The sequence below is a fragment of the Biomphalaria glabrata genome, chromosome 14 (genome assembly GCF_947242115.1).
Source record: "Biomphalaria glabrata chromosome 14, xgBioGlab47.1, whole genome shotgun sequence".
Lineage (NCBI taxonomy): Eukaryota > Metazoa > Mollusca > Gastropoda > Planorbidae > Biomphalaria > Biomphalaria glabrata.
This window is the reverse complement of record NC_074724.1, coordinates 7,054,963-7,067,724: the sequence shown is the minus strand read 5'-3', so window position 1 is coordinate 7,067,724 and position 12,762 is coordinate 7,054,963. Positions and strand designations below refer to the sequence as shown.

At 36.9% G+C, this 12,762-nt stretch overlaps 1 protein-coding gene across 9 annotated transcripts in view; it reads right to left on the bottom strand.

Moving 5' to 3' along the window:
• Window positions 1-12,762, bottom strand: part of LOC129922842 (uncharacterized) — a 70,928-nt gene that overhangs the window by 47,050 nt on the left and 11,116 nt on the right. For all 9 annotated transcript variants that reach the window (XM_056010546.1, XM_056010543.1, XM_056010545.1 and 6 more), the window contains exons 2-3: window positions 4,476-4,566; window positions 1,969-2,153 (exon numbers count right to left, since the gene is read on the bottom strand). In XM_056010546.1, the coding sequence (XP_055866521.1) occupies window positions 1,969-2,153; window positions 4,476-4,545 (255 nt within the window). In that variant the 5' untranslated portion in view covers window positions 4,546-4,566. The remainder of the gene's footprint in view (window positions 1-1,968; window positions 2,154-4,475; window positions 4,567-12,762) is intronic.

Below are 12,762 nucleotides of genomic sequence, written 5' to 3'. Positions count from 1 at the left end.
CCAAAATTACGTTTTAGGAAAATTAGAATGGCGGACGGTGTTTCCGGCAAAAATATTATACGAGCGTTTGATGCGCAGGATGCATTATTTAAAAAGGATCATGCTCAAAAGCCTCAGAAATGTTTCAAGAAAGATCTGAAAAGTTGATTAATATTCAGAGTTTGTATGTAGAACTATTTCCTAATGCGTAGGATGGAGGCGGAAGTGATACGGTAATCAAATTCACAGGATAAAGGTAAATGGTTGGGAAGGGTAGCGTTTAAAAGTAGGCCGGGCTAATTAGATGTTTCATATAATAATTAAAGTACAATAAAAAAAAAGACCAGCCCAAAAATTATCACAGAGTCTATCAAATATTTTAATAACTTTTGTATAGCGCTATTTTCATGCTTATAGCATGCTCAAAGCGCTATGGTTTAATCTAATGTGTGAACTAGTGGGGGAGGAGGTATCTGGGAAACCCGGGTATTCTATTCTGCCTCAACGTGTCACTCGGGTGGAAACGATCGCTAGAGGAAGTGATTAGTCTAAATGAATAGCAAAACAAAACTCCTGTGGGAGTGTCCAAGAGAATGCGACTTCTTTCTAATTGCAGGGTGCGGAGTTGAAAGAGAGAGCTTCCATGTTCCTGTCTAAAATTCATGCACCGCTCTTTCGGGACCATTACATTAATGGCGAGTCCTGCACGGTTAGCTTGGTACAACATAGGAAAATGGCGGGGGTTTCCGGTGTGCTTGGCCTTTAGCCATGTATTCTAGTCCATGTACCCGGAGTTCTGGATACGTCGGAAATAGCAATGTCTTACATAGGCTTTGACTTGGACCTCTTCCAGACAGAACGGTTGGTTCAAGAAGGCTTACACGCCTAGATTTCGAAGAGTCTTCAGCTCAGCTCTTTTGATGATCAAATGGTATCTGGGAGAAGTATTTCCGTGATGTATTTAAGCGCTGAATAAACACAACTCTGCTCGAGTCGGTATTGAACCTCGAGCCACATTGATAGGTAGCCAAGCCAAATTCAAACATAGGTTTCTCGTGGCACACATTCTACGATGTTAAGTGTCCAATAAATCGCAAAAGCGTCCATCTATATATGATGTGAGCGAAATAAAAACGCATACACATTACAACGGTCCAGCAGACCAAGGGATAGGTGAAAGTGAAGGTGAAGTTAGATGAAAACCTGATCTAACTAATGTCATATAATCATTATCTAATTTATCTAATAGTTTTGTAAAGGGTCAATCTCTTATTCAAAGAATCAAGAAAAAAAAATCCGTAAAAAAAAAAAACTTCTTTAGTTATTAGTTCTGCATCTGCATCCGTATCAGAATGTTACTGTTGACGTATAAATTTAGTAGCAATTCCTAGTAATTTTTGTTTGAAATTATGTTCCACATGTATGCCTATTAAATATATTTTTTGGGTGTGTGTAAATGTAGTAGTTAGTATGACAGAACTTACTTAACTTGGCAATACATATGTGTAAGCATTTTTTACATGAAAATTAAAATCGTTTACATGAAGGTGTTTATAAATCTGGTTAATAGTCATCTCTATTACCAATTAGCCTCCAGTTTTTTTTTATTATTATTAATAGATAATATTGTATTAATGGTGTATAAAAAAAACTGCTTGCATTGTTAATTTTTGAAATTAAATTTTTGGGTTTTAGAAAACAAAAAAGTAGCCGTGTGCATCAGAACTTTGAAAGGTCTAAGATATCATGATGTGTGATTTTCAATATTTTTCATAGTTTACGAGATCTACACGGGACGGACGGACGGACGGACTGATGGACATACTACACAAAACTAATAGCATCTATTCCCCTTTCGGGGGCCGCTAAAACAACAACAAAAAAGCAATATAACAGTTGAACTATACATAATAATTGTTTTTTAATTATTTTTTATCATGCATAAAATTAAAATTTATTTATTATTTATTTATTAATAAGTATACTTACATGTTGAAGATTTTTTCCCTCAATATCTATATTTTCTTTCGCCACATAAAAACGGACTGAGTATTGTGTTATATTATATTTTTTTATTCCCTCATCGATTTCTGTTAAACAGTTAAATGTGTCCTCGTTTTCAATTACAACATTTCCGCACTTAGAAGTACTCTCACATGTGATGTTGAAAGGGGCTGTAGGTTAAAGTAAAATATATATTTTATTTACATATTTTTAAGTTAAGTATACTTATAGATTTATTTAAAAAAATATTCTTCTCAAATTATATATATATTGTTTACCAATCTTTTGACAGCTAGGAAGTGTTGGGAAAAGCTGTCAAGAAAGAAAGGGTCATTTTACAAAGGTATATGCCATGTGGAAAATTAATTTAACCATTGATATTATTCTATAAACAACTTTAAAAATACAATTCTAAGCTTTGCTTAAAACAATTTTAAAACGACTACTAAAAGATCTACAAGTATGTCGCTATTCCAAACTCTATAATAGGGGATGTGGGCCCTTTGTTTGTAGAATGAAAGAGACAAAACAAAATGATAAAGAATTTAAAGGCTAGAAAATTGTGTTGCCGGAGCTATGTCATTTCATCCCCGGTCATTTCATCCCCGGACACTTCATCCCCTGTCATTTCATCCCCGGACACTTCATCCCCGACACTTCAACCCGGTCAAAAAGTGTTACACGTTAGATTAGAATAAAATTAAAATTAAATACCTATTTTAAAACTATAAAAATTTGACATGTATAAATATAGAGTTAGTGTAAAAAAAAATGATCATGTTTACATCTACATCAGTAAGATAGATGAGCTTTCGATTGTAAGTACAGAAGACGATCCATCGATTCATTTTGCTGAAAAATGTTTGTTATTCTCTTTGCCAGGATTGCATATTTCAAGAAAGAGCGATTGAAAAATAAAATAAAGTGAAACATGGTCGTACTTCAACCACACCTTGATAATAATTTATCAGCGGCATGGTCATAATTATTGTAATCGCACTTCTATCTCTCAAAAGATTTCCACTACTTGCACCACACCTTTGTCTCAGAGGAGTGTGGCTAATACCCAATGTACTTGAAATTAAGTTGTTGTTTTTTTTACTTTGGCCATCAACTTCGCGAAATGCATGTTAATTCGATTGTCTGATTCGAAATTGTCTGGTAAGCGAAGAGGACATAGATTCTAGTGAAATATATATGTTGGCTTTGCAGTTTGTCTGCTGTTTTTTTTTAAGACTTGCATATATAACCTGTCTGATTCTATTATCTTTTGGCATGAGGCAGTTCACCCTCTGAAGTTGGTTGAAACGGAAAATGTGTTGGTCCGTAAAAGATTATTAGTCTGTTTAAACAAATACTAGTTCCTTGGATTTATTATTCTCTAAGATTTTCGGACCCCTGTTTAGTGTGAGTTGCTTCGTTTGTGATATCTCTTACTACATAAATTATGATGTAGTTTTAGAGTAGAAGTTAAGTTTTGTGTTTATTATGTTTAAAGGGTTCCAGGGTTCTATTACGGAAGTCGATTTTTTGCCAGTGTTGGCGTCGCTTATCTTCTCAGAAGTATCTATTATAGTCTTAAAAGTCATTGTCAGATTGGCGATCATTGACGGCGTGGAGTTTCAGTGGCCGTTACACAACAGTTGGTGCCAGTTGAGGATCAGTTAAGGTCTAAAGCTATCAGTACCAATGTTGACGATGTCAGTCGGTCAGCGTCTCTTTATTTATGAAAACATGGTGACAAATTGTAGCCGCAAGGTGCTTATGTGTAATTATTAAAAATATATCTATATATGTATATTATCTATTCATCATTCTATCAATTTTATTGTATATATTCATATATCAGTATCATAGAATTAAATTCATAATGTTTTTATTTAAATTCATCCACATAGTTGGTTACTCTATGCACGACTGTGTGTGAATGATGTTCTTGTCAGCTTGAACCTCGGGTCCTTAAATTTAAGCTATTGAACAACCTAATTAACTCCTAAACCTGAAAAAAATCAAGTACTTTTTTTTTCGTTAAGACCGGGGGTGGTGTATTTTATTTGTTAGGAGTTTTTTTTTTATCTAGAATTTTCCCTTCCTTTACCAGTTACGCCCATACTTATATCAAAGAATTCATAATAATTCTACTTTCCCATACATAATTTCAATGAAACGCATTGTATTAAAATGTATTTTTATAATAATTGTTTCATTTAATAATCTTTACAGATATAGAAACTTTACGGACTTTACTGAAATATTTGTATAAACATGGTGATGGATATTATTATTATTATTCTAGACACAATAAATATAAATGTTAATACTTTCGTTTCTTTATTAATTTATATATGATGATAAAATAATAGTAATAATAATAATAATTATAATAGTAATAAATACTATTATTATTATAATGTACATACATTTTTTTTTAAATTCTGATTTTATATTTAGAGTTATTAAAAATACACAAATATAAACACATCAATAATTACCATTCTTTGTTGTTACAATATTGGCCAATACACAGAGGTTGATTATCAAAGGCAACACAAGTGTATACATTGTTGGAAGGTGGATAGTTACCTGAGGAGAATATTCTCAATAAATCTATAATACGTAAATATTTTGTGTGTAATTACAATTCATGTAATTTTTTTAATACCCTTGTCATTTATAAGATTTATGTTCTTATTTGAAGATTTCCATATATTTAAATGATGTTGAGTGTGTCAGGGGCAGGTATGGCGAGAGTGATTGTGTTATTTCTTTGTACTATTTAAGTATGAAAGAGTTATATCCCTTTGTTTATTTCTCCTCTTCTCCCCCCCCCCCCCCCCAGGCATGAATGTGAACAGTATACACGTGATGTCTTTGAATGGGTATTTCCGTTGGTTGATAGAGTGACATTCGTAGTTCGTTAGTTGTATTATGTTCCTGGACTGGTGTCTGTTTAAGTAATATTTATTTGAGCTATATTGGATATTAAAATATTGTATTTTTGGAGATTTCGAGTTGGAGTTGATGTGTAGGCTATCTAGTGGTAACTGTTCTTATTTGAGTAACTAAAAAAGTATTGATAAGTGTTATTGAGTATTCATACCCCCTAACGAGCCAAGTCTAGAAACACACCAACCAAGTCCAGCCAAGCTTAAGTGAACCCTGACAGAATGCATGAAATTAATTACATGGTGTACTGGACACTGTTTAGATCTGAAGTGAAAACTCTCCTCCAGCTGGTTCATGAGCAGAGCCCTTGTACTAGCTTTACAATACACAATTTTACATAGTAAGAAATGTATCATATAGGTGTCAGTCATGGGCGTAACCAGGGGGGGGGGGGGTTGGGGTTAAAAAAAAAACGAAAAGAAATCCCCCCAGGGGGGGGGGGGAGACGGACTTAAATGACTTATTTATTGCTTTGATTTTGTTTATTTTAGGTAAGATTTTAATACTAAACCATCACTTGCCCCAGCTCAGCCAAGGGGGTTTTGAGTTAAAAACCCCTAGCAAGAGGGTTTGCAGTCAAATTCCCCTCTTCTATAGAACAAAACAAACAAAAAATAATGCAAATGACAATCCCCTAATTCCAAGAGCATAGCTAAGGAAGGTTTTGATTTTAAAACTCCCTCCGAAATTAACTATAAAACCCCTTCTTCAATATAAAAAAGCAAATTACACACTGAGAATGCTATGAGCGTAGCCAAAGGGGGTTTGAGTTTAAATCCCCCTTCAGTGGGGTTTAAAGCTAAAAAATACCTCTTCAAAAAAAAAAAAAAAGCAAATGACACACTGCAAATTCTATGATTGTAGCCAAAGGGGCTTTTGAGTTTTGAGTCAAAATGGAGTTTAACCCCCCCCCCCTTTTTTAGAGGGGTTTGAAGCTAAAAAAAATACCTCTTCAATATAAAAAAAGCAAATTACATACTAAAAACTTTTGAGCATAACAAAGGGGTTTTAAGTTTAACCCCCCCCCCTTTTTCAGCGGGGATTGAAGCGAAAAAATACGTCTCCTATAAAAAAAAAGCAAATTACACACACAAAATGCTATGAGCGTAGTAAAAGAGGGTTTTGTGTTTAAACCCCCCTTCGACGGGATTTGATGCTAAAAAATACCTCTTTAATATTAAAAAAATGTAAATTGCACACTAAAATTCCTTGAGCTCAGCCAAACAAAAGGGGAGTTTTGAGTTTAAAATCCTCTCTTCCAGATAGCTTTTTTTAGTTTAAAACCACTCCAGATGTTTTGAGTTTAAAATCCACCTATAGAGAGTTTTGAGGTTGAAAGCCCCCTCTTCAATATTATTCTAAAGCAAACTACACTCACCAAATTCTTTGAGCGTAGCTAAATAGGGTTAAAAAAACTCCAGAGATTTTTTAGTTTGAAACCCCACAACAGATGATTTTGACGATAAAACTTCCATTTTCGATAAAAAAAATCTAAAGAAAACTACTGTCACCTAATTACAAGAGCACAGCCAAGAGAGGTTACAAAATTTCTACCAGTGGCTGGACTCCATTAATAAAGTGCAGTGGATATTCATCAGCCGAAATTGAAAAAGACTAAATGTGGCTCAACAAAGATGGCTAAGACGGATTTTATGAGTCAGTTATAGAGATCGGGTCTCAATCAAGGAAATGCTATGCCGAACTGGGAGTCGACCACTTGGTAAGGTTGTGACAGAGCGTCGCATGAGGTTTTCGGGACATGTTTACAAGAGTTGCAATGACATGGAAGCCATTACGAGGAAATCGCAAACAGGAACATCCTAGTACAACTTCACGCCACACTTTCATTGAGGTCCTCAGAGCAGGTGGAAAGAGGCTTCAGACATTGCCAGTGACATATTTTTGTGGAAACAGCTTGCCGCCCAACAGTCTAACGGCGCGGGAGGATCTAAGTAAGAAAGAATACCACAAGTTAAAAAAATGTTTAATAGCAGAATAATGCACTGTAGACACCTCAGAATATGCATTTTTAGGCTTTTAATACCTAAAATAGTGCTTGGCGGCGGGGCTACGCCCCGCGCTGGGGGAGCTCACAGCGCTTCCCCAGACCCCATTCTTTTGAAGGTCGGGGAGTCTATAAATTTTCCACTAACCTATTTTAATAAACGTCTTCCAAAAGAATGAAGAGTCAGAATGTAATAAAGATTAAATATATATATATATATATATATATATATATATATATATATATATATATATATATATATATATATATATATATATATACATAATTTTTTTCCGCCTGGGGTGGTCTGAGGGGGGGAGAGAAACTAAACCCCCCACCCCCCAAAAACAAATCCTGGCTACGCCCATGGTTTCAGTTTTTTTTGGTTGAAAATATACGCAGGCTAAATTTATTGTAACAAGAATGAAGGCAATATTAGCTAATAATATAAAGAACTTTACATAAAGCGTCAGTTATATGGATGGGTGTCTTTAAATCCTCTATTTGATAAGTAAGATGTCTGACTTGTCTGCAACATAAAGTTAAAGTTATTTAAAGGTCTGGGCCTAGTTCTTCTGCTTGTGCTTGTTAATTGTGATAGGTTCTGATATTGTGAGTTACTCACTACATCTAATATGCTCGCACAAGAAACTTATACGTCTTCTGAATAATCTGTTAAAGCCAGAGGGATAACTCGGGAGTTCGAGGCCATTGGGGCCCGAATGCTCCAAACGCGAGACTAGTGTCAATACGGTGGTGCTGGTCACTGACTCTCGCTCCAGTCTCCAAGCTATGGGTGGCGGCTGGGGAGGGTCGCCCTTAATAGAAGAGACAATCGGCGCCGACGAGGGTGCTTTGGCAGCCACACACTTCGAAGCACCAAGCACGTATTTACAAGCAACGGCACAAATTCGAGCACTCATTCACGAGAAGTGGTTCAAATCCTGGGAGGAATCCGACAGAGCACGTAGTGTCTGGCAGCGCATGCGTCACCCAGATCGCGACGATCCATGGTGGCGACTGATGAGGTCAGAGCAGTCAATTATTTCGCAGTGCAGAACGGAACACTGTCCTATTGGGGCATACTTTGCCCGGTTCCGCACGAACTTTGACTCCCGATGCCGTCACTATGGAGAGAGCGTTGAAACAGTGTCGCATGTCTTGTACGAGTGACCCCAGCTCCGCGAGGGGGGCCTGCGCAGTCACTCGACTTGTATGGTAGCTATGAGGCACTACGCCGGACGGCTAAGTTTCTTGCCAGAGCACTACGGGAGGACTAGTCCTTCCTGCTCTGATTTTTCAATAGGAGTTTATCTCAGGTTAAAGACAGAGAGCCTTGTACAACTACAAGAGTTTAATGCAGAAGAAACCCCGCCCGTCCACTCAAGCAATCAACGGGTCATACTACTTTGACTACGCTCGAAGATAGAATGATTACCATCAAACTTTATATGTTGGAGACGCTCATGGTGAAAACGGTGTTAAGTATTGTGAAATATTTTACTTAGAAGGAGAAACTTCTCTAACTTAAATTATTGACATTTCGAAACATAGAAGCCTTTTTTTTTACTCAACTCTTTTAAGTCAGAGTGGCTTAATATCTATCAAATCTATTACATCTTATTGTTGAAGACTGGTGCGTAACAGAGAAAGATGTTTAGAAATAGACAAGGCTGGTTATAGACAATTAGAGGTCCAAAGCGAAGTGAATTTGGTAACCTCAAATAAAAAAAATAAAAAAATAAAAGTAAACAGCGCCAGTAGTGCGATCAGTTATTAATACAATAAACGTTTCGTAGATCAGACATTAAGATGATCAAGAATTGCAATGTTCCACCGATTTAATTGGAGAGGCATAAGTCGTAAAGTGTCATAGAAAGATAAGTGGCCTGTGGAAGTCTGACAGTCACACAATAATATTACTATGTTACCATTTAGTTATATAAAATGAAAGAGAGGTCCTTATGACTAGAAAAGATTGTATATTTATATATATATTTTTTCCATTTAGAGCGGTGACCTATAAAGCGGACTAATTCATCTTATACCATTACTTCAGTCAAGTAAAATTTATTTTCCTTGTTTGAGAAACAAAACAAAATAATTTATAAACCAATAGTTAATTAACTAATTGGTTATTTTGTATTATTGATGCTTGAGTTGGCATGTAATTAGGTCATATAAGGTCATCCAGCAACACAACACAGGTGTGTAGTTAGATGTAATACATAATTAAAAGCATGAAAAAATCTGATTCCTTCTATATAAAACAACCCAGGACAGCTCTTGTAATGCTAAACATTATTATGAGAAGTTTGTTCCATTGGATAGAAGGAGATGAGAAAGTTGACATACTTGCGTGTCGACATTGTGTTTATGTGTTGTTGTTTTTTTAATTACTATGTAGAGTTATTCCTTTTGGTAAAAAAGTTTATATCAGTGTTGTGTGTAACCTGTGTTAAGTAAGAATGTGTTATTAAAGAGTCTGATGTACCCAGCGTTTTGTGTTGGCGTCGCTTATTGAGTTCAGTGTTCCTTTGTGTAATATTAGCTCGTAAGCGTATCATCATTTAAGCTAACATTGCTAAATGTAAGAGAACGAATACCTTATAAACAAGGTTACAAAAACAGTTTGTGTGAAACACAAACTCAAAATCGGCCACCAAAGTGGTCCACCAAGAGTCTTCACCAGGATTCAAACACGGGACTTCCAGTTCCAAGTGCTTTATCCCTCAGTCACATCATCTCCATATATTCATTTAACGTACACTTATATTTTAAAAATAATAGTTATTAACCTTATCCATACATTCCAAATTAATAACATGAATCTTGAACTTCTTCAAGCTACAATTGCTAAATGTAAGAGAAGAAGACTTTCCCCCACGCAAATAAAAATTAATATCTCCGTTGTTATTGTCATACAAACTAGGCATTGATCTAGCTAAGTCTCTACGTCTAGATCTAGAAATAAATCTCAGTCTCTAAGACTAGATTTAGAGTTAGATCTAAGTCTATATCTAAGTCTAGATCTAAATATAAAATCTTATCTTGTATGTTATAGACGTTACTACAAAAAAAAAGTTGATTACGTCCTATGGGTCATGCATTTAGTCATGCATATTAACCAATGACCTTAACTCCGCCAACTCACTGGTTTTCCTGGCTAGCTAAAGCAACTCATTTCATACTCTAATAGCGCTATGGAAGAAGGAGCGTTTGTACAAATTTGTCCTAGCATATGGGACGAGAAATGTGCCTTTATCTTTATGTCTTTCTGAGTATTTTATTAAGTTCAATAAAAGCAATCATTGATGGAATCCCGTGCAAAAAAAATGTAGTAAAGTTATTAATGTTTTCTCACAAGTACTAGAGATTCACCAACATTATAATGACACCATTAATGAATGAACAGGCTTAACGCCGTAGGAAACACTAATACCTAGAAGACAAAAATCTAGACATAAGTCGACATACAAAAAAAAAAGCTTTACTAAAGTATGAAATAATCTTGTCAGCATTTGTTTTACTGATCGTAAGGATATTAAAGTATCTTCGAATAAGTTGATTAAATATTCTGTTGTATGTGTCATCAGCTTGTTATGAAATTTGTATACTGTATCGGTTGTCGTTCTTATGTTTGCATGTGCTTGTAACTCGTCGGTAAGAATGTGTTCACGAAATGTGTGTTGTGTTGTCATTCAGTGTATTAAAGCCATACTATACAGACATGGTTTTTGACTCTCATCTTTATGTTCATAACACAGCTCTAAGATGCAGACAGTATAACTATATTTCAAAACTATTGAGAAAGCAATAGGCCTATATGACCTTGTGAGTAAAGTTCCCCTTTCAGGCCTTGCTTTTTACGAGTAGAGGATGTTAAGGTCATGTGTTTCTTTTTCCAACTGTCAAAAAGCAGGGTGACATGTGGCAAGCACAACGACAAACAAACTTTCCCTAAAACCAAGGTATCCTTAAGAGTTGGGTGGACTAAAAATTTTCAAGATACCAGTCTTCATTAAGATTCGAAAACAAGATTCTAGGTTCAAAAGCCAAGCGCTTAACCACTCAGCCACTTCGCCCCCTCGACATTTTAAGATGGGAAATTAGATACTGTAAGATGAAGAATTGTATTTGTAAATAAAGTCCATATGACCGAGAAAATGGCGAGGAGTGAAACAGATCGTAGAACTCTTAAGATTTAATCAATATATCTATTTCTAAATGTCTATTCCAGATAGAAATCTGCTTAGACGTAATGTATATTAAATATATTAGGTTTATTTATTTATTTATTCATTTACTTATTTTGGAAATATAATTAATTTTATATATATATATATATATATATATATATATATATATATATATATATATATATATATATATATATATATATCGTCCCGAGACATGACGTTAAACTGCGCTCCTCTTTCCTTAGCACTTTTGGAGCTCAAACGTGCCCTACTTCTTTTCTATCATTGTGTCTGCCTCCTCTTTTCCTAAGTCTGCCTTCATTGATCATCACACTGTCTCCTTAACTTTAAATTCTCACTACGTCCTAGACCAGTCCGTTTGCCGTGGACTGCGACGGGTAAGGGGGGATAAAGAGATCCTGGTGTTTGAGTGGTGGCTATCTGAGGATAAACCACAACAACACAATACTTTGGCTCCAAGTTCCCCTAGACCTGAGACCCAGATGGCCCGCTCTGGGTCAACCGGCTGGTCATGCCGAGCTACCAGCATAGGTCGTCGACCTATGCTGGAGGGCGGTGGCTGGAGGGTCAATCAGGGAGCTGCTGTATCGGACACATGTCCGATGTAGCAGCTGACTGAGTATAGCACCTGTGTAGCCCTGGCGGGCTCATTCTGGACATCCGAATGGCCCGTCCCCTTGTTGGACTCGATGGCGGGTGGGGAGCACAGGTGCCGAATTAACCAAAATATATATGGACAAAAAAACACACACAAAACTACTTGCCCCAGACCTATGTCTGGGCAAGAAACGTCGAATTGACGATAAAAAAGAGGAGGTCCCAAAAAGCTGTGCCACCTGGCCATCATTTCTGGTGGTTAGATGCACAGAGGAGGGAAAAAGCCTGACAAAGTTGAGCCCTTTTATTATCTATAAGGGACTCAAGTCAGTAGTGGGAGAGCCCAAGAGTGTGTCTAAGCTACACAAAACAATGGAACTCCTTGTAGAAGTAGACAGCAAGACACACTCTGATGGGCTTTTAAGATGCAGAAGACTCTGTGATCTCCAAGTGGAAGTCATGCCACACAAGAGTCTGAACACCAGCAGAGGTGTAATCAGCTCTAGGGACCTACTGGAATGTTCCGAGAAGGAAATAGTGGAGGGCATTGAAGGAGTCACCCATGCCCGGCGCATTACCAGGCGCAGGGAGGGTGAGGAGGTCAAAACCGCCACTATTATCCTCACATTCGGAACTAGGACACCGCCAGAGTATGAGAAGGCAGGATACCTACGAGTTCCAGTGAGGCCCTACATACCTAACCCCATGAGGTGCTTCAAGTGCCAGGGTTATGGACACGGCGCGGCAGTCTGCAAGAGGAACACTGTGTAATCCAGATGTGATGGAGAGGGTCATGAGGACAAGGGCTGCACAGCCCAGTTCAAATGCCCAAACTGTCAAGCTGGCCACTCAGCCTACTCCAAGGACTGCCCTGTGTGGAAACAGGAGGTTGCCGTGCAGGAGTACAAGGCAAGAAACGGATGTACCTTCGCCAGGCGAAATCGGCTGTACTGGCCCTACCCAAGGGCCAATTCGGCTTGACAAAGACCTACGCCCAGGCTGTTGCTAAGA